At 40.2% G+C, this 22,689-nt stretch overlaps 1 protein-coding gene across 3 annotated transcripts in view; it reads left to right on the top strand.

Moving 5' to 3' along the window:
• The window catches only part of KDM6A (lysine demethylase 6A), a 162,673-nt gene that overhangs the window by 132,412 nt on the left and 7,572 nt on the right, over window positions 1-22,689 (top strand). For all 3 annotated transcript variants that reach the window (XM_029046828.2, XM_029046830.2, XM_029046829.2), the window contains 9 exons: window positions 4,612-4,741; window positions 5,792-5,897; window positions 6,378-6,583; window positions 8,621-8,685; window positions 8,764-8,838; window positions 10,441-10,589; window positions 12,831-12,945; window positions 14,992-15,179; window positions 16,312-16,453. In XM_029046828.2, coding sequence (XP_028902661.1) covers window positions 4,612-4,741; window positions 5,792-5,897; window positions 6,378-6,583; window positions 8,621-8,685; window positions 8,764-8,838; window positions 10,441-10,589; window positions 12,831-12,945; window positions 14,992-15,179; window positions 16,312-16,453 — 1,176 coding nt within the window. The remainder of the gene's footprint in view (window positions 1-4,611; window positions 4,742-5,791; window positions 5,898-6,377; window positions 6,584-8,620; window positions 8,686-8,763; window positions 8,839-10,440; window positions 10,590-12,830; window positions 12,946-14,991; window positions 15,180-16,311; window positions 16,454-22,689) is intronic.

Here is a 22,689-nt window from a genome sequence, read left to right as displayed (position 1 = left end):
ATCCTGACTCTGCCACTCACCTGCCATGTGACATTTGGACAGGTCACAAGTTCTTTGCACCTCAGTTTTCTCATTTGTAGACTGGGGATTAAATACCTGTTCTCCCTCCAGTTTAGACCACGAGCCCCATTTGGGACCAGGACTGTCTGACCTGATTATCTTTTAAGTAGCCCAGCACTCATTACAGTGCTTGGCACACAAAGTGCTTAGCAAATACCACAATTATTATAATTTTTATAATTAATAATGATATTAACCACTTGCTCTGTGTCAAGAACTGTTCTAAGTATTGGAATAGATACAAGCTAGTCAGGTTGGACACACCTCCTCTCCCACATGGGACTCACAGATTTGATCCCCATTTTACAGATGAGGTAACTGAGGCCCAGAGAAATGAATCGACTTGTCCAAGGTCACATAGCAGGCAAGTGGCATAGGAATTAGAACCCAGGTCCTTCTGACTCCCTGGCCTGTGCTCTATCCATTAGGCCTTGCTGCTTCTCCATTAAAATTACTGTTGCCTTTAAAAGGAAAATAACCTAGATTTACAAAATCTTTCTGGAAGAAATTTTTTGAATTATTGAGGAGATCTGTTTTGACTAACTAAAAATATCCTCTTCATTAACAGTATTTATTGAGTACCACTTGTGTGCATTGAATTTAGCACTGACGTGATTAAAAGAAAATTGTATGACCTCATCCTCGGAACTTGAATTTGTAGCCTAAGAAAGACCAGTAGGAGAAACGAAGGAGTGAGCTGTGAAGAGCCTCGAAGGCACTGATCAGAAGCTTGTTTTATTTATGTAAGAGGCACTAGAGAGCCATTGATGATTTTCTTGGAGAAAAAATCTGATATGGAAATCAATGGCCAGATGAAATTTTATTGAATTTTCTCAGGTCGCCTCTTGCCATGTATTGGCTATTGTTATGAACTTTATGGGGCAGGCATAATATGTTTGAAGAAGGTGTCCCACACCCATGTCACTGCAGTAAGTCAGTCAGTGGTACTTGAACACTTACTGTGTGTAGAGCACTGTACAAAGTGCTTGGGCGAACACAGTATAACAGAGTTGTTAGTGAGCTAATTTGAGGACTGTGATCCATGGACATCAACTCACGGCCACTCCTTCTTGGCAGTTAAAGATGCAGTTGGCAATTTTCCAACATCTGCAAGTCCAAGAAGAGTGTCTTGTCCAGGGGTTAAGGAGCCTATCTGGGATTGACTGTACACCAAGTAGGAGCTGAAGTGAGCTAACCATAGCCGTTCCAAAACATGACCGATGGCCCACAGCCCAGAATACTGGCCCACCCCTCTGATGGTTAGACCCACTCCAAACTTGGCCTGACCAAGAATATAGTAGGCCATTCTAGGACCTCCTCAAATCGCAGCCATTAGTTCCTTTATTGAGAAACTGCACAATCTGACAATTACTTTAGTCCACAAAATAAAAAACTACGCATTACGGACAAAACCGAGAAGCCGACAGCTAAAAAGTGCAGGGAGAGAAGCCAGAATATTTTGCCTATGCCAGCTGGCGATGAGCTAAGCATAGCCAGTGGAATGGTTATTAGTTGCCGTGTGTCGGTGCCTTGCCTGATCTGGGGTAGCAACTTGGGTTTAGGTGCGGCCAAAGGCTCTGAGAGACCACTCGTGTTTTTGGCAGCCTTTCACTGAGCAGCGGAAGAAGGCAATGGTAAACCGTATTTTTACCAAGAAAACTCTATGGCTACATTACCAGAACGATTGCAGATGGAGTTGGGGCGTTCTGGGGTAGATGTGTCCGGAAGTCGCTATAAGTTGGCGACAACTCGACACATAAAAAACAAAACAAAAAAGCATTCCCTGAGCAACTGAAAAGAATGAAGTTTCTTATCATTGTGGAAATTGTGTGTTTCCCCAGATGGCACTCTTGTTTTTACATCTCATAACAGGTAGATTTTCAGATTCATCTCTAACAACCCAAGGCATTTTATTATTTCATCACTTCTCCACTCTTCCTACACCTAGAGTTCTATGTCCATTTTCTCCCTCCTGTGCTCTCTGCTGCTACTTAGATTAGGTTTATGCCTGAGATTTTCACCTTGTATCCGGGTGACTGACCACCTCCGTAAAAAGTACTCTTCTCAGATTTGTTGTGCATTCACTGTGAATTAGTCCATGCTTTGGTCCCTTCAGTAACCTTGGTCCTTTTTCCATCGCACCGGGATTTAAATAAAGTCCTGTTGCACACAAAAAAGGGTTTATCTGAAACCAAAATCAAGGAAGAAAAAGATAAGGAGTAAGGAATTCCAGGACAGTAAAATTAGGTTAACATTTAAACCTGTCTATGCAAACAGTGAAACTTTTTCTTGTTTTTCAGCATCTTGAGGGCAGGGACAATGGCTTTTATTTCTCTTGTATTTTCTTCAGCTCCCAGAAGGCAATTCTGAACTTATTAGGCACTTAAGCCATGCGCAACTATTTGTATTTAACTGTGCTTTCAATTATTTTGATTAATCTAGTTGTAAGTATTTTTATGTCTAGTCTGCCCCTTTAGAGTATAAGCATCTTGCGGGCGGGGATCGTTGTGTACTCCTTTCCCAAGAGCTTAGAAGAGTGCATTGCACACAGTGGGCACTCAGAGAGAGAGTGTGTGTGTGTGTGTGTGTGTGAGTTTAGAGGGGGTAGGGGTGCTGACCACTGTGACCATAGTGATTCTGAAGGATCCAGACCAAGAGCTCGGCCATCGTTCTCCCCAGAAAGCTCCATCGTCATTGTTCCGTAGCTGCTTTACATTGATTTGTGCTCAAATATTTTACTGGTTTAGATAAACTACTTTAATGGAATTGACTTCCTGTAACAGTGGTGGAAAGCTTGGGAAATCATTGACATCACCCACCCCAAGGTGACATGGCCTTATAGTTTGAGAAGTGTAAAAACTCCTTCTCACTCTGTGACTAGTCTGGAGAATTGCAGTGTCGCTTTGAGTTCTACGTAGATATTTTTTTTGGTAGCCTCGGAACTCTTTTATCTCCACTTTTTGCTGAACTTTCCCCAAAGGCAGTGGAATAAATTGCATTCAGAAAGATGCAGATATCCACAGGTGGAGCAGTGTGGCCCCAGTGGAAAGAGCACAGGCCTGGGAGTCAAAGGACCTGGGTTCTCATCCCAGCTCTGCCACTGGTTCATGTGACCTCAAGCTAGTCACTTGGCTTCTCTGGGCCTCAGTTATCTCACCTATAAAATGGGAGCCTAAAAAGTTCCTCTCATGAGAAGCAGCTTGGCCTAGTGGAAGGGACACAGGCCCAGAAGTCAGGAGCCACCTTGGGTTCTATTCCCAGCTTTGCTGCTTGCCTACTGTGTGACCTTTGGCTGCTTCTCTGGGCCTCAGTTTCCTCCTCTGTGAAATGGGGATTCAATATCCGTTCTCCCTCCTACTCAGACTGTGAGCCCCATGTGGGACATGGATCGTGTCCAACCTGATGTCTTGTGCCCAGCACATAGTAAGCACTTAACAAATACCATAAAAGAGGGACACAATGCCAGTCCACCTTCTTCTCTCTCCACTTGCACCCATTCCTTTCTCCCCTCTGAGCATATCACTGGGTCCTCTTTGAAAGGACTTGGGAGGTACAGGCCTGTCTGTTGTGGCAGGGATTTCTGAGCTTCCTTGGGAACCCAACAGAGCACAACCGGTCCCTAGAGAGAAGGAGAGTCTTCTCCATTAGAGGGAACAAGTGCCCCTCACATCACAAAATCCTGGCATGCTTAATAAATTGAGAAAGCACTCTCAAAGTGGGAAGCATTTTGAAAAACCTCATTGTATTACCAGGCCAACGCACACCAGTCACACCCTTTTTTGAATCAGATAATTTAGGCTCTTCAACTTCCAAATTAGTTGCAAGTATTAAAAAACAAATATGCAAGGAAATGGGTTTTGAGAGTCCACTAGGTGTTCCATGTGTATATCTGTATGACTCGGTTTTTAAGTAGTCTTGATTAGTACAGACGTAGATACTGTTGCTGAAGTCGCATCAGTTCGTGGTTAATATGAGGTTTTGTGGCAAAGTTTCACAAATTAGTAGGGTTTATTTGGTGCATAAATCTAGAGTGGATTGGTAGTATCTTATTTATTAAAAATAGTAGATTTCATATTAAATCCCTCAGGGTCCAAAAATAAAAGAATTCCAGTTAAAATGGAGAAATAGGCAGCAAAGATCAATGTGTATCAAGATCAGAAAAATGACCTATCTTTGAAAAAAAGGATTTACCCCATATCCTGAATGCCAGCAGACTGGAACTCTTACCAAACCAGGAAAATTCACCTGTAGATAACATTTAGAAGCTAAAAATTGAAGTGCTGCAATCCCCTCCCCCTTTTAAGCCCCCATTGGCTCTATATTTCTGTTACAGTTGTTTTTCAAAATGGAGTTTTTGTTTTCTGGTTTCAATATCACATTAAACAGTCCACATGAAGAGTAGTAACAGTTGTTGATGCTGTTTTTCTTCAGCTGAATTTTTGTAAAGTAATCATCTTATGGCACATTCAATAGAATTTTTGTGGTAAAAGATAGTAAATTGGCTTTTCCATTGTTTTAATCAATAATTGCATATCCCTTTTTTTTTTTTAGGAATCTGGGTAAAAATGGCTTATCTAACAGTAGCATTTTGTTGGATAAATGTCCACCTCCACGACCACCACCTCCACCATACCCTCCCTTGCCAAAGGACAAGCTAAATCCACCTACACCTAGTATTTATGTGAGTATGAACAGACTGCTAATGTTAATCGAGAATTCAATGTTTTCTCTATACTTTTTCAACTTAGAGCTTTGAAGTTTTGCCCGTTTTAAATCAAGGGACTTATTTCAAATGAAGAACTTGTAGCATTGCTCTTAAGATGTTTTCGGACTGAGAGGCAATAAGAAGGAAAATTGAGAAGAGACAGTTACCTTTATGGCTGTTAAATGTCTTTATACACCCTCTGAATGGGTACAGGGCAGACATCATTCCATTTTTAAGCTTTGAACTTTGTGGAAACCAGAAGGTATCTTAGAAAGTTGACCTGATTGCTTTCTGTAAAGGGTGCATAAATTAGTTGAAAGGCTGAGTCTTAGTAGTGTAATTCAGGTTTGGTTGGGTTTTGGGTTTTTTTTTTAAACACTTAATATCCATTCTTTGATATTGAACTGGGCTTTGGAGACTTGACCCTTCCTGCCCCCTAGAGGCAAAATGTAATATTAATTGATTCCAGTAATAGAAAAATAACTTTAGTTCAATTATCGAGCATAAAAACTCAAAAGGTATGTTTGTGTAAGTGAGGAAATGATAGTTTAATAACTTGCGCTGTTTGGTATTCTGGTTGTCAGGTTTTCCAAAGAGAACTGTAACGTTGAAGAAAAATCTAAATCTTGTTTGTCTTTTATCACGCTAAGAAATAATTTTGTAGGAATAGAAAATGTGCAGTGGAAGTTGGGTTTTCAAACACTGTAATTCTACCTTGTCATTTTGTGAGTGTATTTATTTTTCTTAGTAAAGAAACCCTAAAAATTAAAATGGGTGAAAACTGCTAGCAAAATGTAAGGCTAAGCCAAATGTTATTTGAGCTCAAAGAAATCCTGAAAATAAGTTAGCTCTTTAAGACACAAACTAGTAGAGTTTGCAATGGGCTAATATTTTTGTAAGCACTAGGAAAGAATTTCCTAGGAAAATATGGTAAAATAGAGGTATAGGTCGAGATTTAGACAAAGGATAAAAGATATCTATAAGAAAATTTACCAGTGATCTAATAGTCCCTTTACAATTTTGCAGTTGGAAAATAAACGCGATGCTTTCTTTCCACCTTTACATCAATTTTGTACAAATCCAAACAACCCTGTAACTGTAATACGTGGCCTTGCTGGAGCTCTTAAATTAGGTAAGCTCGTTTGTTCCATTTTGTTTATGATGGCTTGCTAAAGAATGTCTTTTCCTAGTTCTTAAAGCTTTTGCAAAAATTAATTCTGCTCTCAGGTATTGCTTTTCCCATCTGAGTGGCTTTATGGAACGTAAAGCAAAGCGATTTCTCAATTTCTCCGATTCAGTTTGTTTATTATGGTGTATGAAATCATTGTTTTTATTACTGAGCTTGGGTTTGGGTTTTTTTTTAATTTTAACAATACTTAGTGCCAGGAGATTTAGATGTTATGTTGCAAAGAATGTAGAATATAAGGGTTTTGGGAGACTGAGTATAAATGAGCATTAGATGCTCAGAAGAGTAAAGTGGGCAACAGGTTTTCTGGGATTTGCTTGCAATCCCATAGGCAGATGAGTTCATTTCTACTGCTTGCGTAAGCAATTCCAGTTCTGTCTTACTTAGAAACGGTTGCCATTTGCGTACTGCATTTGTATCTTTCAGACCTAGGACTCTTCTCTACCAAAACATTGGTAGAAGCAAATAACGAACACATAGTAGAAGTGAGGACACAATTATTGCAACCAGCAGATGAAAACTGGGACCCCACTGGAACCAAGAAAATCTGGCGTTGTGAAAGTAGTAGATCTCATACAACAATTGCTAAATATGCACAGTACCAGGCTTCCTCATTCCAGGAGTCATTGAGGGTAAGTATTTCATAGCGAGAAGATTTTCTAGTACAGTTTGATTAAAGAGGACTCACCACTTCTACGTCTAATGGCCTTAGATTCTGGAGATACGGTCGTAATTTGGGATTTAACATGTTCAACCTCACGTCACCACCTCTAGACTGTAAGCTTGTTGTGGATGGGGATGTGTCTGTTGTTTTATTTGCCCAAGCGCTCAGTACTGTGGCCTACACACAATAAGCGCTCAGTAAGTCCAGTTGACTATGTAATTGGTCTGAGCGGTGTTGACAGGTTACTGAGGGTGAAAATAAACCTTGGTAGTAAGAGTTCAGAAGTGCCCTACAGTTAGGCTTGAAAATACAGTGGTTTCAGCATCTGTGTTTTCCCATTAATGTAAATGTTATAAATTAGGGTCCATTCTAGCACCTCTAGAACCATCACTGAAAATTCTTTGGTGCGCCTTACAATGTAATAGTCCAATGTAAGAGAAACAGCATGGCCTAGTGGATAGAGAATGGGCCTGGGAGTTAGGACTCGGGTTCTAATTCTGGCTCTACCACTCACCTGCCAAGTGACCTTGGGCAAGTCACAACTTCTCTGGGCCTCAGTTTCCTCATCTGTAAAATGAGGATTGACTCTGAGCCTCACATGGCGTATGGACTGCATCCAACCTGATCAGCTTGTGTCCAGTCCAGTACACTTAGTACAGTGCTTGGCACAAAGTAAGTCCTTAACCAAATAGCATTTAAAAGAAAATACTGAACATCGCTAAATTTTGTTTTGTTTTCATTGAAGTAATTCACGGAGGGAATTGCTTTCCCTGCCATGATTTGACATAACATCAGGGATGGGAGTTTACAGGTCCTGGGTTACTTCTGCAAACAATGTTGTTTGACTCTCCGGGTTGTATGTATTGGGGATGCTTGGAAATTGGGCTAGTCCTGTATTGTACTTTAAGATCTGCTCTACTAATGCCAGTTCTTACCTCCATCTAACATGTGGGCTGTCAAGTAACAAATAACTAAGCAGAGCTAGGAAGACTCCCGAGGTGAAGAGATGCAAAAATAAAGGCCAACGAGAGGCATCTTTCCTCTGAATCACCAGAGGAAAATGGAAACTAGCACTTTAAATCTCCTTTACCAAAATACTGGAGACAAGGAAGAAGCTTGCTTCCCCCCCTGCCCATTCTTGAGGGTGGGGAAATTTTGAGGAAGGAGAATTTGGGGAGCACCATGGCTTAGTGGAAAGAGTCAAGGGCCTGGGGGGGGGGGGGGGCGTCAATGGACCTGGGTTCTAATCCCAGCTCTGCAATTTACTGCTGTGTGGCCTTGGGCAAACCACTTTACTTCTCTGTGTCAGTGTTCCCTCATCAACATAGTGGGGATCCAATACCCGTTCTCCCTCCTATTTGAACTGTTTATCCCATGTGGAACCTGATTATCTTGTGTCCACCCCAGTTCTTAGTACCTCAGATGGCATCTACAGGTCTCCTTTCCTTTTAATAAAAGTCAAGCCTGACACATAATATAGCCAGTTCTAATTCCTGTGATTATCCTGAATTTATTGGTAATGGACAGGCATCGTGTGTACGTTGTCCTCTCTTCTGACACTTTGGTTTAAATTGATTATAGTAACTCTTGCCCACTTCCTGGGATTTATTTTCTCAAATCTTTCTGTTAGCCACAGTTGGTCAAATATGTAAAAATCCTGCTGCTTCCAGAATGACACAGGCCCAGAGGGAGACTGAAACATAACCCTGTTTGAAAAGGGAGTTTGCAGCTTGCCCAGGAGGGTGTCTCTCTAACTGTTGACCCCAACGATCACCACTGAAAGCCTGCAAATCTCAGAACCGTGACTGGCAGGGTATTACATACTGTATATACTCAAAGTGGGTTTTGGTATTTGTTTTGCATCGGGAAAGCAATAGGAGCTTTCTCTGGGCACCCATTCCCATGGAATTATAAATCAAAAAGTCTCCTCTATCAATCAGGTTGGTCCTCAATCATAAAATTATTGCAAAACATTAATATGGCTTACTTCTTGTTTAAATTGTAGGAAGAAAATGAGAAAAAGAGTCACCACAAGGACCATTCAGACAGTGAATCAACATCTTCAGATAAGTAAGTCCATTTTTGGTGCCCATTTAGTTATTGTCCTGTAGATCATGAAATAATTCTTTTCATTATTTTTTACTGTAGCTCTGGGAGGAGGAGGAAAGGACCTTTTAAAACAATCAAGTTTGGGACCAACATTGACCTGTCTGATGACAAAAAGTAAGCTCCCGGGATGATGCTCTCTTTAAGTTGAAACAGTTCAGTTACTTAATTTTTTTCTTCCTGAATTGGCTCTCAGGTTTTTTTTATTTTAAGTAGAAATGTGAAAAGCAGTACAACAATGTATATTTATTGCCTTATCTTTCTGTGGGAAGTATTTTTGTTCATCAGATAATGCCACTGCTGAGCTTTGATTGCTTGGTTATCCAGGGTTGATAATTTCTCATGCCAAATTAAATTTCAGCCACCGCAGTGAACTCATCTGGTGTTCCACAAAAAATGTATGATATCATACCATAGGTGGGCCTGATCACAAATTACTCTCATGATAGTCGATTTCTAAAATTTGGGCTGAAAGTTTAAATGCAGAAGAGATTAAATTACAGTAAAATCATATAAATTCAGATCCCACTTATCTTTGATCATTTAGCCCGGCTACTTATCCTTGCTTCCTCCCTTTACCTTCTCTACTCCTGCTGCAAAGAGGAACCAGATGTATAGAAGGAAACTTTGCTATGCCCCCTTGTTAATAAAGTGAAGAGTACAGACCAGAGATCTCCTGAGACTAAGAGCATTTCTTAAATCTGTAGCCTGTCTATCAGTACAGGTATTGGGCATTCCTTCATCCAGTTGCACTCACGCCGCCAACACCCTTGATATCAAGAAATCAGGTCATGTCAGCCATTGCTTCAGTGGGAAATAAGGAGTTAAAGGGAAGATTGTTGAAAAACAGTTGAAATCATAAACCGCTCACATCACCCTGGGCAATATTCACAACGAGTTAATGTTGGAAAGTTTCAAGCAACCTGTGTTGCCTAAACGCTTTCTCAGAGACCTCTCTGAAATGTGGTAGCGAAGAACCTATGTGCCATAACTTTCAGTTTAGTTTCCAGGAAACAATAATAACAATCTTGCAACTGGTTCCTTGTGTCAAATTCTGGAGCCTCTGCCAAGAAACTAAGTGGAAACTACGCTTAAGCTAGCACACACCGAGCCACAAGGGGAAACGCTCACCCTACTGAATTAAGAATACTGTTCGGAAGATAATTTAAACTAAAATTCCACACACACCCCCTCCTTTAAATTAGATTCTCACCCATAAATTAAAAGGTCACTAGTTTGACATGAAGGTGTATCTTTTCATTTTCTTCCAAAAGGGGATTTTCAGTGCTATTTAATGAAAAGCATTTTGACTGAATTGAGTGTATTTCATAAGCTGTTCTTAAAAGCTGCTAATAATAACAATGACAAGAACTGTGGTATTAAGCACTGTGTGCCAGACACTATACTAAATGCTGGAGTAGATACAAGATAATTGGGTTGAACACAGTCCCTGTCCCACAAGAGCTCAGAGTCTTAGTACCCATTTGACAGATGAGGAAACTGAGGCACCGAGAAGTTATGACTTGCCCAGGGTCACACAGCAGGTAAGTAGCGGAGCTGGGATTAGGACCTAGGTCTTCTGACTCCCAGGGCGGGGCTCTTTCTCAATGTGTGTTGATTTGGTATCTTAATGTGGCCGGGATTTGAGAGGAAGCGATTAATTAACTCTCCCAAAGATTTCTGTTGGAGTTTCACTCTTGAATTGCTATTTTCCCGCAGGTGGAAGTTGCAGCTCCATGAACTGACAAAACTTCCGGCTTTTGTGCGTGTGGTATCAGCAGGAAATCTTCTAAGCCATGTTGGCCATACAATCCTGGGAATGAATACAGTTCAGCTGTACATGAAAGTTCCAGGGAGTAGGACACCAGGTAACGGGGGAAAATCAGCAAAAACAGGAAGTAAAAGGGAATCTGTTTTTCAGTGGTTATCCTCTTCTCAGTCAATGTGTAGATTTGGTGGAAAGTATTTATTACATGTATATTTTTAGTTTTTGCCCAGTGGACTTCATGGAGAAAGTTACCTAAAATTGATTTGTTTCATGAAGTGGGAGAGGTTGGAAGCAGTAACAATAATAATAATAATAACTGTGGCATTTGTTCAGAGGAAAGAGCCCCGGGCTTGGGAGTCAGGGGTCATGGATTCGAATCCTGACTCTGCCACTTGTCAGCTGTGTGACTGTGGGCAAGTCACTTCACTTCTCTGAGCCTCAGTTCCCTCATCTGTAAAATGGGGATGAAAACTGTGAGCCTCATGTGGGACAAGCTGATTACCCTGTATCTACCCCAGCGCTTACAGTAGTGCTCTGCACATAGTAAGCGCTTAACAAATACCAACATTATTATTATTAAACATAAATGCACTTGCACTTCACTAAGTTCCGGGGTGAATAGAAGCAAATCAGGTGGACACAGTCCTTGTCCTGCATGGGGCTCACAGTCTTAATCCCCATTTTACAGATATGTGGTAACTAAGGCCCAGTGAAGTGACTTTCCCAAGGTCACACAACAGCTAACTGGCAGAGCTGAGATAGGACCCAGGTCTTTCTGACTGTCAGACCCATGGTTTCTCCACTAGGAAGATCAGCCAGGAGGTGTTTCAGTAGTCTCATCAGGGTCTGGCAAGGGCTGTCTTTGGGGTGCAGAGGAAGTGGAAGATCTGGAAAATATCTTTCCAACGCTTAGAACAGTGCTTGGCTCATAGTAAGCACTTAACAAATACCAATATTAAATATAACTGAGAGAATTTAGAAAGTCTGTAAAACAGTGAATTGCCAAGAATGATACTAGGAGAAGCAGCGTGGCTCAGTGGAAAGAGCACGGGCTTTGGAGTCAGGACTCATGAGTTCGAATCCCAGCTCTGCCACTTGTCGGCTGTGTGACTGTGGGCAAGTCACTTAACTTCTCTGTGCCTCAGTTCCCTCATCTGTAAAATGGGGATTAAGACTGTGAACCCCACGTGGGACAACCTGATTCCCCTGTGTCTACCGCAGCGCTTAGAACAGTGCTCGGCACATAGTAAGCGCTTAACAAATACCAACAAATACCAACATTAGTATTACTTTTTGGATCAGGGAGAATGATGGCATTATTGGGGTGAGAAGAAACAGTAACAGGAGGCCTGAGTTTTGGAGGGAAGAAGAAAAGTTCCTTTTTGGAAATGTTGAGTTAGAAGTGTCCATGGGGCATCTGTGTGCATGTGTCCTATAGGCAGCAGAAAACATGGATGTGTAGATTAGGTGAGAGGTCCTGGATGGCAAAAGATTTTTGAAGTCATCTGCATCAAGATGGAAGAGGAACCAGCTAACGTGAGTAAGGTAGTATAGTCAAGGAGATAGAGGGTGATGTTCGTGAAACGAAAGTCTGAAAGACTTCTGAGGAGGAGGGAGTGGTCCAGGGTCAGAAGTGGCAGAGAGAGTAGAGCATGTTCGATTTGGGTATGAGTAGATGATTGGTGACCTTGGAATAAGCCATCTCAGTGGAATGAAGGAGTTGAAAATCCAATTGAAAGGGGGTTGAGAAGAAAGTTGGAGGAAAGTGAATATAGTGGGTTGTAAACAACCCATTCAAAGAGGTTAGATAAGAGAGGCAGTGGCATTTAGCGAAAGCTCTCTGATATAATAGAGTTGAGCATGTTAGAAAGCAGAGAGGAAGAACCACTCCAAAGTGAGAGGTTGAAGATAGTTGTATTAGATGGGAGAAAGAATAGAAGTGAGCATTTTTAGAAGTTGATAGGGTCACAGGCAGAGGAAGAGGGACTAAATTAAAGAGTAGGTGGGGGAACTTTTGAGAAACAGCTGGGAAGGATTCAAAAGGAGAGGGACTGTAGAGTGTGGAAGTGATGGAAAAGTTTGAGGTGTTCAAAGGAAGAGCTGCAAAATCTGAGTTCCGAAGTCTGAGCCATAGCTTGAGGATTGGGTATGTTTATAATCTTCCTTTTAGAGATGCTTGGAAGCTGTTAATAATACCCAAAGCAGCTGAAATAAAAAGTGCTATAGTAAAGGTGATTTTTCTTGCCTTTTTGAAAATTCTCTAATTGCTGCCTGTTTTTCATGGTATCAGTTTTGAGCACCGTTACATTTTTCCCACCTTTTTTCTTTTTTCACATTACAGGTCATCAGGAAAATAACAACTTCTGTTCAGTTAACATAAATATCGGTCCAGGTGACTGCGAGTGGTTTGTTGTTCCTGAAAACTACTGGGGTGTTATGAATGACTTCTGTGAAAAGTAGGTTTTTAAAGAAAACTCTCTTCATATTAGACATACTTTTTTAAAGTCTCCTCCCAAGAATTCTTCTGTTCCTCTTCATTATATTGGAACAATTCCATTTGCAACTATGAGGGTGACAGGAGATCAGAATCCTATCGAGCCAATTTCAAACTAAAACATATTGCGTTGGCTCTGCAAAAGGATGCCTTTTTTAAGATTTATATAAAAATTACTAGAACAATTGCTTCACTTATTTTAGGAGTTAAACTTTAATTACACTTCCTGATAATCTGGGAAAGTACCTACACTCTCTACGCTCCTTAAAGAAAGTCAGTAAAAATGTGAGGAATTAATAATTAAAAAATCATATGGTTTGGTTCAGTAAAAATAACTGTTGAAGTTACTGGGACATATTTTGTGTTGAGATAATTGGAGACAAATGAATAGCTGTTACTGAAGATTGTCTTTATCAGCAACTCAAATTTGTTACCCCAAATACTTTTTTTTTCCCTTGTTGATGGCATTGTAGCAAAAATATGTTATTCAGGCATTTATTAATAGAACAGTGCATGCATTAACATGTAAATAGCACTCCACCTAATGGAATTTTCTAAACTATTACAAACAGTAATGAAAATACTTTTTTTTAGCTTGAATACGTCTTAGAAATGAATCCATTCACTCTGTAAATTTCGTTATGCCCTGTTCTAATGTAATTGAATTATTTTTTTTAAATCGTAGTTTTGCAGTTGCAAAATAATGGTAGAACTTTTGGTTTGTTATTTCCATTGAAATGCAGTTCCATTTTTAAGCATTGATTCTAATAGTATTATCATTTTTCATTCAGTATCAAATCCTTAGTTGATTTTGGAGGCCGGTCAGACAAAGGTTGGTTTGAGAGGCCCACTGAAATTAAATTTAGGAACAACTTTCTAAGATGTTGAGGCTAGTAGAAAATAACTAATAGGAAAAAATGGAAATTGTACAAGAAATTTGAAATTGAGACAGATAATTTAAGACCTCTTCCCCAAATGTAACTCCTAAAATGTAATAAAAAGCCATGATGAATTATTCTAACAGATAAGGAAGCTGCATTTTTCCAATGTGCGCTGGCTTTAGAGAAGATTTGATGAGATTGGATACTTCGCTAAGTGGATTTTATAAAAATGATTTCAGCAAAAACGTTTTATAATATGGTTACTGGGGTTAGGTAAATAAAGCATAGGTTATATGTCTGAGCTGCATAAACAAACACCAGATAGAAAATATTCCCAAGGATTTTTGTAATTGCTTAAGTATTTTTGTAGCCATATATGGTTTTATCTGTTGCTTTGTGCTTGGCTGCTTTGGTTTCTGTTTTAACTCTCACTTTGAAAATGTTTCATCTCCCAGCTGTTATGGGCTGATATCAAACTGTAACTGCATTTAAATTAGAACAACAAGCTTTATTTTTACAATCTTATATTTAATTGTCATTAACTATTAAATCATTACTCACCTTTTTCCTGGAAAAAACTTAATAGCCACAACTTTTTTCTTCACAAAAGCTATAGCTGTGAGATACAAATGCAATGTCCTTTGAGCCATTTCTAGATATCTTATTTTTCGTAGCTAGTTTCTCCCCATAGATTTAACATGCTTCTCTAATGTTGTTCTTATGAAGAGGGTGCAAATCGTATGCTAATATTGCCTATTTCTGTTGAAAGCTTCTTAACGTTTATAGTCTGTTGCCTTAAATAACGTACGTAAATAAAAGTTTACAGTTTCCGAGCATTTATGGATTTTTATTGTCCCAGTTCGGAATCCAACCCCTCCCAAAATATTAAACCTGAGGGCACTTAGAAAAGAAGACCGCTAAATTCCTTGGAGTGTCAGCACTCTCTGTTTTGTCCTTGGAGAATTTTGAATCTGTAAAAATATGGAGGTTTCTTTGCCCGTCCCTAGCATTCCAGTTTCCTTGATTAATTTTTAGCATTTTGAGTGTGATTTTTCTGACAGTGAATGTTAATCCTCCAACCAGTTGGTAAGTACTTAACACATTGATGGTCTTCAATTTTGTTTCAGAAATAATATGAATTTCCTAATGGGGTCTTGGTGGCCTAACCTTGAAGATCTTTATGAAGCCAATGTTCCCGTGTACAGGTTTATTCAGCGCCCCGGAGATTTGGTCTGGATAAATGCAGGCACTGTTCATTGGGTTCAGGCTATTGGCTGGTGCAACAACATTGCTTGGAATGTTGGCCCCCTTACAGGTATTGTGACCGTCCAAGGTGGATTGTACTTTATGTGTAAGCTCACTGAATGCTCTTGGTTGTCCTCAAATTGTCTTTTCATTTTTTGCTGAAGGAATGACCTTGGTCAGCCAGTTCTTTGACATAATCAGTAAACTCTCGAACACCCAAACTAAGAACTCTCTACTTTTTATTTTTGACGACGACTCATGCGGATTCCGTGTCTGCTATGCCTGCAGTTTGGGGTTCCAATAAATTTAAGTAGGAAAGCCTCCCTCAAAACCTTATCTCCAAACAAAATTTCTGCTTGTGGTCTGCACTTCTGTAGCACTAGTCCTAGCGACCCCTCCCTTTCCTTCCCAGTGCTTAAAGTTGCCTGAAACCGCCTCGGAAACAGAACCGGAAACAAAGCCAAGCACCTGGGCACACCTCTCCTGAGCTCTGTTCGGGCACTGAGTGTTTTAACTTTTCCCAAACTAGGGATTTTCCCACTGCCACTTGGCAGGTAATAGTGCTGTCGTCATATCCAAGACTCCCTTGGAAGAACAAAGCTTGCCCAAAAGTTCATGAACCTATATAGGTAGGTACAGCTGGCCCCATTTGAGAACTAAGGGCTTAGAGGGTAATAAACAAATTTCTAGAGCCCCTTGGCCTACCTGATGATGAGAGTTTACTGTAACTTTAAAAACCCACTAGGAAGCAGTGGAACAGGTTAAGTCCCGGGACAGACTCAAGATTTTAAACCGTAGAGCAGTTTCAACTGTGCTTTCAAAGTTAAAGACAATTTCAACAAAACTGTAATGAGAAATATTTCATCTGATGATTAAAACCCCCTCAATTACAAAATGATCAAAGCAAGCAGTTAGCAAGGTAGCTTGTTAATCTTAATGTCCCCCGAGACCTGAGTAGATGCCTGGTAGGGTCAAATGGACAGCCACGTTTTTTTTTTTCCAAATGGATTTAGGTCAACCAATTCCTGTCTTCATCACAAAAATTTAGGAATCCATCTTGCAATATTTAATTTTCTTCAGTTTTAAAAAATCAAAGTTTTGGGTATCACCAAGAGGGTGGCAATATATATTTATATATTCTTATCTTTCTATTTCCTGATATATTGGGTTGCCTTAAAGTTCCTGCAATGTTTTTCTCCTAGCCTGCCAATATAAATTGGCAGTTGAACGGTACGAGTGGAACAAACTACAAAGTGTAAAGTCAATAGTACCCATGGTTCATCTTTCCTGGAATATGGCACGAAATATCAAGGTCTCAGATCCAAAGCTTTTTGAAATGATCAAGTAAGTGCATTATAAAATTTTTCTAGACCCTCTATTTTTTTTGGATGTATTTACTATCGTTAGTGTTTACCTGTTTTCCCCCCAGACAGAGCTAATCCAAATCAAAAAAAGAATTTTGGAAGATTAGAAATTTCCAAAGAATATGGTGCAGGACTCAACTTGAGGGACATTTCATGTTCTTTCTAAATATCTATTTTTTTTTTGGACAGAGTAGATCCACCCCTCTTAGTGATGTCCATGTTCTTTTTCTGCACTATTTATCATTTCGTGAAACCTCTTTTCATTTTACTTTCAAGTTTCATTATGTGAATTCATATTGCCTAATAGTTTTTCATTAGTTAAGCCAACGTTACTGTCCCCATTTACCTTGCAAGGATATTCAGGGATACTGTCTAACGAGCTTTATTCCCCCATTCTGCTTGTCAGGTTCAGCCCTATAGGAGTGTGTGTGGCAGACATGTTAATGAGTAAAAAACAGTCATTGTGGAGGTGCTCATGACATTTTTTGTCCCATGCAGTTCTGTAGAACTGACCTGACATCCATCGAAACAAGTAAAAGTTGAGCGTTTGAAGTCTTAAAGCCGATGAAAAATACCTCATAAAATTGCTAATTGAAAAATAATGAACTGATTTTCTACAGCTATCTGCTAATACTTGTATAGTATTTTTAAGCAAATCCATAGCAAAAACATCTTTCTAAAAAAAAACAAAAAACCTTGCCTATAAACTGTGCTTTAAATCATTTTTGCCCAAGCTTGAACTCCTGAGATCACCAGGCAGGCATTGGTGGCCCTGTTGTGTTGGAGGGTGGCCCATGTGTCACCCTGACTTGTCCAGGGGCCTCTATGACTCGGTCATTGCCATCCAAGCCATTTTCTTGGTTGTCTTTGCCATCATAGTTGGAGCCACAGTCCCACTTACTAGTTTTCTCCTGCCACTGCTCCCAAGAACCAGACCCTTCAACCTATTGCTCTCCTTCTCTTGCCTACCGAGGGACAGGGGCTCTAGACTAACCATCAAAATGGCCCAGAACTCTGGCAGCGTCATTCTCAGTTCTCCCTTACCCCTCCTCAAATTGCCCCAGTAGTTTTGAAAATATCGCTAGTACCTAGTCTGTTCTGTGATCTAGGAATCAAAGGGCTGAAAACGGCTGCTTTTCTCCACTTCAGTGAAAATCTAATAAACCCTAATTTTGTATATAGCACCTTAATATGTCATGTTTTTAAGAAGGTGGTAGACTCTGGAGTCTGTATGTTGTTTTTCCCTACCACTTAATTTTATTGATACTTCATTATTTTATTATTTTAAATATGCTCAACGTAGTCTGTACTTCAAAATTCTGTGGAAAAATAATAATGAAAGGATAAATCTGCCTTTTTACTTCCCAAGGTTACCTTGAAGATGCCTAAGTAGGATATTGAGAAGCACTTTAGATTAAATAATTTTTTTAATTGATTCCTGAAAATATTTAATAGGAAGGAGGAAGGTAGAGCTTGAAGATAGAGAGGTGGGAACACAGTGAAAGACTTTTTAGACAGTTCCCAAATGTTATGCCCCAAGGGATGTTCCTCTTTTTCACATCTCTCCACGATTCTACCTCCAGTCATAAAGCCTGATGCATTTTCATGAACTGTCCACACTTTCTAGAAGTAATTTAATATCTTGAACCCAGGCACGGTTGAAACACTGGCCCTCAATTTAAAAAATAATAATAATAATCCATACCTGCCCTTTAGGGATGGAGCTCCCTTTAAGGTAGCTAGGGCCCTTCTCTCGAGACCTCATTAATTGGTGATAAAAGGGGGATTTGGCCAGAGCTACTGAAATTAATCAATGTTAATTGAGCACTTACTCTGTGCAGTTAGGAGAACAGGGGTGGGGGCCGGGGGTGCAGATGGGTTCACTTCTGGACAGGTTGAGCCTGAAAGTAGACAGAAGTGGTGTCGGGCAGTGTGTCATCAGTGTATTTATCAAGCATTTAATGTGTACAGAGCACTCTACTTAGCACTTCGGAAGGTAAAATACAGAGTTGGTAGAAACATTCCCTGCCCACACAAGCCTACAGTCTAGAGGGAAAGAGGAAATGGGAAGGAGGGACCAATAGTTTGCCTTCTCTCCCTGTCTCAACTCTGTCAGGAGAGAGAAAAGAAGTGTCCATAGCTAATTAATTAGTAGTGGAACCTTTCATTGTTAAGGAAGTGCTGGGAAATCGTAGATTCCATCTACAAATCCGGTCTGTCATAGCACTCTGCCTATTTCATTTAAAACCAAAGAGTTGCCTAGTTATAGGCAAACGTATTGAAAACTAATTAGTGTAAATGTAATTATTGACATTGGCTAGTAAGCCATAACTCTGTCACCTAAAACAATGGCATTTCTCTGGATCTGCTTACATATCTCTTGCTTAGGTTCCACCTCCTTTTTTCATTTCTCAGCAGTTTGTGATAAAATACATCCTGATATTTCTTTCTAGTTGACTCCTAATTTGTGGAAGAAATAACAGTGCATTTTCACAATTTGTATTTGCACTTCGTATTCCTCTTACTATTCCCACCTACCCACTTCTTCCTCCTTGTTTAACGTGGGACGAAATAAGGGTTATGGGAATATTAGGGGCCATTATGGAGGTTGAGATTTTTGTTTTACAATTTGCTGACTTGACCCAATCAATGAGAAGGGGATCTATTGATCTGTGTCACAATAGCATATCAGGGAGGAAGATTCTTTTGCCATGAAACTGTGAACTGGTTGATTTGATTTAGAAATTCTTTTCCTACTTCTGCCTGAATGCTGGAAGTGACCAAATTTACCTGTCTTTTTGCTTGGGCCATTTCTTTGATTTCTGAGCTACTTTTCACTAGTTACTCTTAGAGGTCTTAATGCCTATTTCTATATATTTTCTTTATTGTATGTTCAAGAGTAAAAATATTGACGTGTTAATTCCTGCCCTTTTTTTCCTGTAGCCTCAATTTGTCTTTTTCCATTCATCTTCTTTTCTCTTCCACCCTGTTCTTTCAATCTTGATCTTTCTCTAGTCCTTTTACCTTTGGTTTGACTTTCTGTACTTATTCTGTCCTCTATTTCATCTTCTTTGATATCTTTCTGCTTTTACTTGAGTCCTCTTTTCTAAAAATAAGGGGCTTCTACACCAATTCATTCAACTTCAAAGGAAAGTGATTAAAAATTAACTTGTAATATGAATTAAATCACATTTCCACATATGTACAACTGTTTTAACAAAGATTAATTGTGGTTTTCTGAAGTTACTGAGATGACAAATTGATACCCAGTTATCCTATAATGTGGGGTTATGTTTTGTCAAATCCTACCTTAAGGAAAGCTCCCATTATTGTACACCTGGTATGACCAACGCTCGCACCTACCCACAACCATTTCTTCCTCTAAACTCTAAGCTCGTTGTAGGAGGCAATGTGTCTACCAACTCTTATATAGTGTATTCTCCCGAGCGTTTAGGAAAGTGCTCTGCACACAATAAGAGCTCAATAAAAATGGTGGATGGATTGATTCCATTATTGCACGGTGTTGTATCCAGGCACACTAATCAGAACATCCCCTGATTCCTCAATAGCGCTCCATCTAAATTACACGTATTTTCTTTGTGCGGCAGTCAGTTTGATTTAAAGTCATCAAAAGGGCATGCCTCTTCCATACGACTAGGTGGTGAACCAATGTAATATTTTACCTCACGAAGTGGAGTAGACTGAAAGATCCATGAATTAATAGGTGAGGGTTTAATAAGAGGTTACTGAAAAGGAAACACTAAGGATGTAGAGGGAAAAGTTAGGAATGGTAGGTAGTCAGAGCATGTGCCTGGGAATTAGAAGGACCTGGGTTCTAGTCACAGCTCTGCCACTTGTCAGCAGCAGAACTGTTAGGACATACAGCATTCTTCTTATCAGGCCTGGCGTCACAGTTGGAAGGCACATGCTGGGCTGGATGGACCACTGGGATGACCCTGAAATGGCATTTTTCATGTACTTACTGGTTGCATTCTACACTGCCATGAATTTTTTTGGTTATATAATTTGAATCACCCTGTTACACAATTGAGCAAATTATTTCAATGTAGCCAAAGTAGAACTCAGAGGAGTAGGCTGGAAGGTTTCACCTCCACCCCCATTCACTCCCTAATAAGTTGCCGTGGAACAGTAAAATGTAAAAATACGTCCCAATCAGCATACACGTCCTAAAGTTGAAAAGAAATGCTCTTTAAAATTGGATGTCATTAAAACCATTTGAAAGCACTCCAGCACATCTCAGTTCCTCTCAGTTGGTGTTGCAGGCTGCCCTAGCAAAGCCAGACCAGCTCAGCAGTCTCTGCTGGGAAAACCCTTGGTGAATAGTTGGTGGTTGAGGGAAAAGAGGTTTGAGGAACAGAAATTTCCCCCCTTCTGTCAAAACAAGCTACTTAGCATCTCCTTGCTTTCTCCGAGCAGAACAGTTGACTGTTTGGAGCCACTCCATCCCACTAATTCATGATTATGCTTTGCCCTGATGCCTACTCTGGGTCAGGGAATATCATTGTTTCTTGTTGTATTGTACTCTCCTAGGTGCTTAGTACAGTGTTTTGCACATAGTAAGCACTCAATAAATACAATTGAATGAGTGAATGAATGATGGCCTGTTTTGAAACCAGCTGTTGTGGGTGCCTCATAGATTCAATTGAAGAGTTAGCTGACTGATAATTTCATCTTTTGAAAATAATAGTTACTGTAGTGAGTGTTCACAGTGATTCAAAAATTTGCTTCACAGGTTTTAGTCGTCTTTAATACTATAAGCTTGGTTTCCTTAGTGAAACTGCTTATTAGCTGCACTCTACATCATCCTCATTTCTCAAAATTTACTAAACCGTCAAATTTTAAATCTCTTTATTATAAGGTGCAAATTAAGGTGTATTCGAAAGACTTAAAGTCATTTGGAAACTTCATTTTAAGCAACGTCACTTTCTCATTTTGTCAACTGTAAAACAAAAAATTTGATGAGCAATTTACTCGTATTGGAATTTAATCTCAATTTTCTTCAGGTTTAGTGTTGGTAGAGCTGGCTGTGCTGACTCTGTGAAGTGAGTCATAGTCACCAGGATATTGCCTTTTGCCTGAACCTCCAGAGCGTTGCCTGTAGCCATTTTTCAATGACTGTCCTAAAGATTTATGACACATTGATTCACTCAGTATTTATTGAGCACCTACCTTGCATAGAGCACTGTACTGAATGATTGAAGAATGCAGTGAAAGCAAAGGGTCTCAGAGAGTTCCCACCCACCCCTCACCATGAAGGGCAGGTGGGGAAGTGGCCCAGGGGAGACTAAAGTAAAATGTTGCCTGCTTGGGCTGTGCCACCAGTGAAGAAGGTTTCTGACCGAAGAACCACCCAAGGCACCTGGGCTGGTTGACAAGCTCAAAAGAAGCACTGAAAACAGCTGAGTGAAGTGGGAAGTGAAGACCAGCGGCTGCTGAGTTGGCTGTGGGAGTCTGGAGAATCAAGAGCAAGGACCATTAAGATATTGGCTTAGGAAGACATAGGTGATGAAGAGAGCAGATATTTAAGAAGGTGAAAGGTAGTGAAGAGCTGTGAAGCCAATGGACAGATCTTGATGTTGGCTCTCTGGACTTTTTCCTGGTTGCCAAGTTCAAATCTGCATTTTGGTCTGAAGCCACATTAATGACCTGTTGTTATTTCCAAGTGCTTACTATGTAACAGGCACTGTACTAAGCCTGGGGTGGATACAAGCAAATCGAACTGGACACAGTCTCTGTCCCATATGGGGCTCTCGGTCTTAATCGCCATTTTTCAGATGAGGTAATAGGCACAGAGAAGTCAAGTGACCTGCCCAATGTCACACAGCAGGCAAGTGGCGAAGCTGAGATTAGAACTGAAGACTTTCTGACTTAAGTAATGTAAGTAATGTTGGTATTTGTTAAGCGCTTACTATGTGCCGAGCACTGTTCTAAGCGCTGGGGTAGACATAGGGGAATCAGGTTGTCCCACGTGGGGCTCACAGTCTTAATCCCCATTTTACAGATGAGGGAACTGAGGCACAGAGAAGTTAAGTGACTTGCCCACAGTCACACAGCCAACAAGTGGCAGAGCTGGGATTCGAACTCATGAGCCCTGACTCCAAAGCCCGTGCTCTTTCCACCGAGCCACGCTGCTTCTCATAACGGGACTTCCAGGCCCGTGCTCTACCACTAGACCACGCTGATTCTGGTCATCTT

This window comes from Ornithorhynchus anatinus, chromosome 18 (genome assembly GCF_004115215.2).
Source record: "Ornithorhynchus anatinus isolate Pmale09 chromosome 18, mOrnAna1.pri.v4, whole genome shotgun sequence".
NCBI lineage: Eukaryota > Metazoa > Chordata > Mammalia > Monotremata > Ornithorhynchidae > Ornithorhynchus > Ornithorhynchus anatinus.
Note: the sequence above shows the minus strand (reverse complement) of the source record. Positions and strands in the feature narration are given on the sequence as shown.